Genomic DNA, 3609 nt, shown 5'->3' with positions numbered 1-3609 from the left:
ATAGATTAAAATATTCAAATAATAAGTATATAAATAATAAATTAATAAAAATAATAAATATATAATTTTTTCACTATTAGATACTTATATATTAAATCTATACTTTATCTTGTCTATGGTTATTTACTATGCATCGAAGTTTTTACCGGTTAAAATCAGCTGTAAACAGTGTTATATGAATTTTTACAGCAGTTTTAGCAATGTTAATCGCATGCAGAATCTTTATCAATATAATGAGCACATGGAAATTACTTCAGCGTCGATGTTACGATCTTCTATCATATAAATATTCTTTACTGGTGATATTAACGGCGTTCACTTGTATATTTATTGGTATTGTTCATTTCGGAGAGGTTAGAGAACATATTATCATCTCTATTGTTTTTATGCTAAATCTACTTTATTAATTGTTATTATTCAATATATATTTTGTTAAATGGTTAATCCTTTTAAAAGAATTTAAATCTTAAAATTTATCTTCAAAATTATCAAGTTAGTATTTAGTTTTTAGTATTTAGTATTTAATATTTAATATTTAGTATTTTAAATTTTAATTTAAATTTTAAATCTTTATATTATAATTTTTAATATTTTAATTTTTCAAATTTCAAATTTTTTTATTTTAATTGAATACAAATATTTCAGATGTGGATAACTTGGAGCAAAGAAAAATATGAAGCAGTATTTCATTCTTTTAATGATAATATATTAGGTATCTCTTTTCAAAAAAAGCTATGTCAACATGTTCCAATAGATGTTGTGTATACATGGGTCAATGGCTCTGATCCAGTTTTTTTAAAAAGTTTGAAAGAACACGTTCCTATTACTGATATTAATACAGCTGCTTCCAGATTTAATGATAAAGATGAATTAAGATATTCATTACGTTCATTGGAAAAATATGCACCTTGGGTAAGACATGTGTATATTGTTACAAATGGTCAAATACCAAGTTGGTTAGATATGGATAATCCTAAAGTTACGCTTATTACTCATGAAGATATATTTATAAATAAAAGTGATCTTCCAACATTTTCTAGTCCAGCTATTGAAAGTAATATTCATAGGTAGTAGTCAAATTCATTTATTTTATAATAGTTAATGATTGCTTATAATATGCTCAATATGATTTTTATTTTTACAGAATTCCTGGAATTTCAGATAAATTTTTATATTTTAATGATGATGTTATGTTAGGGGCAGAAGTGTGGCCAGAAGATTTTATTACCCAAGCAAATGGTCAAAAAATATATCTTGCATGGTGGGTTCCTGATTGTTCGGATGTTTGTCCTTGGGCTTGGGTGGGTGATGGATCATGTGATCCTGCTTGTAATACAACATTATGTGAATTTGATGGTAGCATTCATTGTTTACATTTGTTTTTAAATAATAATTATATCAGTTATTAATCTAAGAAATTAGTCTAAGAAATAGAAATATAGTATAAATATATATGTATATTTATATTTATATTTATATTTGTATATATATAAATATAAATCTTGTATAAATCTAATTCAATTTTTTAAATTTTTTTTGTAGGAGGAGATTGTGATAGCACACCAGTTCCTACTGACAGTGAAACTCTTGAAGAAGAAGGAGATTATTCACACAAACTTTTACAAGATTCATTAGATGATAATAACTATGGTTTTAAATTTCTAAATTTATTAAGAAATAGAAATATAAGTACTATATGGAATGATACAGAAACATTTATTCAACAACCATCACCATCAAATATGACTACAAATTTAAAGTTAAATATAAATAAATCTCATAATTTTAAAAATAATTATATAAGTTCCATTGAGAAATATTTTAATGAACAATTGATTCAAAATGATCAGATTATATCTACTCAGAAATCAATACTATCAAAAATGATGAATAAAGTAAAATTTCAAACATCAAATATAACTAAAAGACGTTTGCTATTGAAACATTATTTAAATGATGATATCATAAATTTGCCACAAGTTAATAGTACTATAAAAATCAATCATAAATTACATCATTCTGATCAATGGAAACTTAGAACGAGACAACTTGATACATATGCTGAATCTTTGCTGTTTGTAAATAGAATATATAATATGGCATATGGATTCGAACGTAGAAGAGTACCCGCTCATATGCCTCATCTGATAGATAAATGGATTGTTGCTGATATGCAAAAGAAATTCAAACATGAATTTAAAAGAACATCTAACCATAAAGTTAGAAACTCAGAGGACATGCAATTTGCTTTTTCCTATTTTTATTTTTTAATGAGTGAAAAACGGAATGTACCAATTGAAGAAATATTTGATATATTTGACACCGATAAATCAGGGTAGTTATACTATTATAAAATAGTAATAATAGAGAGAGAAAAAGAGCAAAAAAATAATAAAAATATTATTCAAAATAGTAATTTTGTGCGGTTTTCGTGATTTATTATTTTCAGCACTTGGTCAGACAGAGAAATTAGGACTCTTCTATCTAGACTTTATCCACTCCCTCTTGATTATAGTTTAGTTATTGATTTTGAAAATGCAATAACAAACTGTTCAAATCATATAAAAATTACTAAAATACTAAATGTACCACCAGGAGAAAGATATTTGGATTCATCACTTGTAAATAAATTTTTTTATTAATTATGAGTTAATTATGATATATAAAATATGAAAATATAAATATAAATCATTTATTTATAATATATTTATAATAATATTTTATAATGTTTTTATAGCCAATTGTAACTAAGGAATTGATAGCAAAATGCGAATTAGTTTCAAGAAAAGTTAAAACCAAATTTGGCGAAGAAAAACTTTATCAACATGAGATAATTAAAGCAGGAAAAAATGAAATATTTGAAATGTTAACGAGTAACATATCTTTAACAGTACAACTTTTGGACGAGATACGTAGGGATCCCAAGTAAGTAAGTAATTTCACTAATTACAGATTTAATAATAGATATTATTAAATAATATTATTAAATTTTAGAAAATTTATTTGTCTAAATGATGATATGGATCCTCTTCGACATGCTGAAAATGAAGTAGTTCGGGCATTATTGAATGATTTTTATCGTTCTCTCTATCCATTACGTAGTACTTTTGAATTACCGTTACAATATCGAAATCTTTTTACTCATCGACATAAACTCCTTGAATGGAGAGCTAATCGAACAAGGACCAGAAATTTATTGTTATGTCTTATTCTTTTATTGCTTATTACGACGTTTTATCACTTTTTTTATCACCAAATACGAAGATTATTCAGAATACGGGCTTTGCCCATTTTACTCGTTTAAAACTAAGACAAATTCAAAAATGAGAAAAACGATTTAAAATATATTGATATCTTCTAAATTTTTTTATTGAACATGGAATTGTGCATATTTATATAGGTAATTTTTTTCATAAAATTTATACTATTTTAACAAATAATTTTTATATTTTATTACATATTTTATTCGTCGATCCATCCACGTTTTAAAACTAATATTTAACAAAACAAAATGGAAATTATTTATTTTAGAAGATTTATTTAAAAAATTTTAAAAATATAATTGATTAAAAATTTATATATTTTATAAGATAAAATGATATACAAATA

At 24.1% G+C, this 3609-nt stretch overlaps 1 protein-coding gene across 2 annotated transcripts; it reads left to right on the top strand.

Moving 5' to 3' along the window:
- Window positions 1-99: 99 nt before the first annotated feature.
- Window positions 100-3343, top strand: LOC102672206 (N-acetylglucosamine-1-phosphotransferase subunits alpha/beta). Of its 2 annotated transcripts, none has more exons than XM_006615599.2 (7): window positions 100-353; window positions 646-1067; window positions 1145-1356; window positions 1543-2335; window positions 2450-2621; window positions 2738-2925; window positions 2995-3343. In XM_006615599.2, the coding sequence occupies exons 1-7, from the start codon at window positions 201-203 to the stop codon at window positions 3302-3304; spliced, it is 2250 nt and encodes a 749-aa protein (XP_006615662.1). In that variant the 5' UTR covers window positions 100-200; the 3' UTR covers window positions 3305-3343. The 2 variants fall into 2 exon arrangements, with proteins under 2 accessions (XP_006615662.1, XP_006615663.1); XM_006615600.2 differs by having other exon boundaries at window positions 2738-2929; window positions 2995-3189.
- The last annotated feature ends 266 nt before the right edge of the window (window positions 3344-3609 follow it).

Source organism: Apis dorsata, unplaced genomic scaffold (assembly GCF_000469605.1).
Source record: "Apis dorsata unplaced genomic scaffold, Apis dorsata 1.3 scaffold_227, whole genome shotgun sequence".
Classification (NCBI taxonomy): Eukaryota; Metazoa; Arthropoda; class Insecta; order Hymenoptera; family Apidae; genus Apis; species Apis dorsata.
The sequence above is the reverse complement of the archived record's forward strand: the minus strand, read 5'-3'. Positions and strand labels throughout refer to the sequence as shown.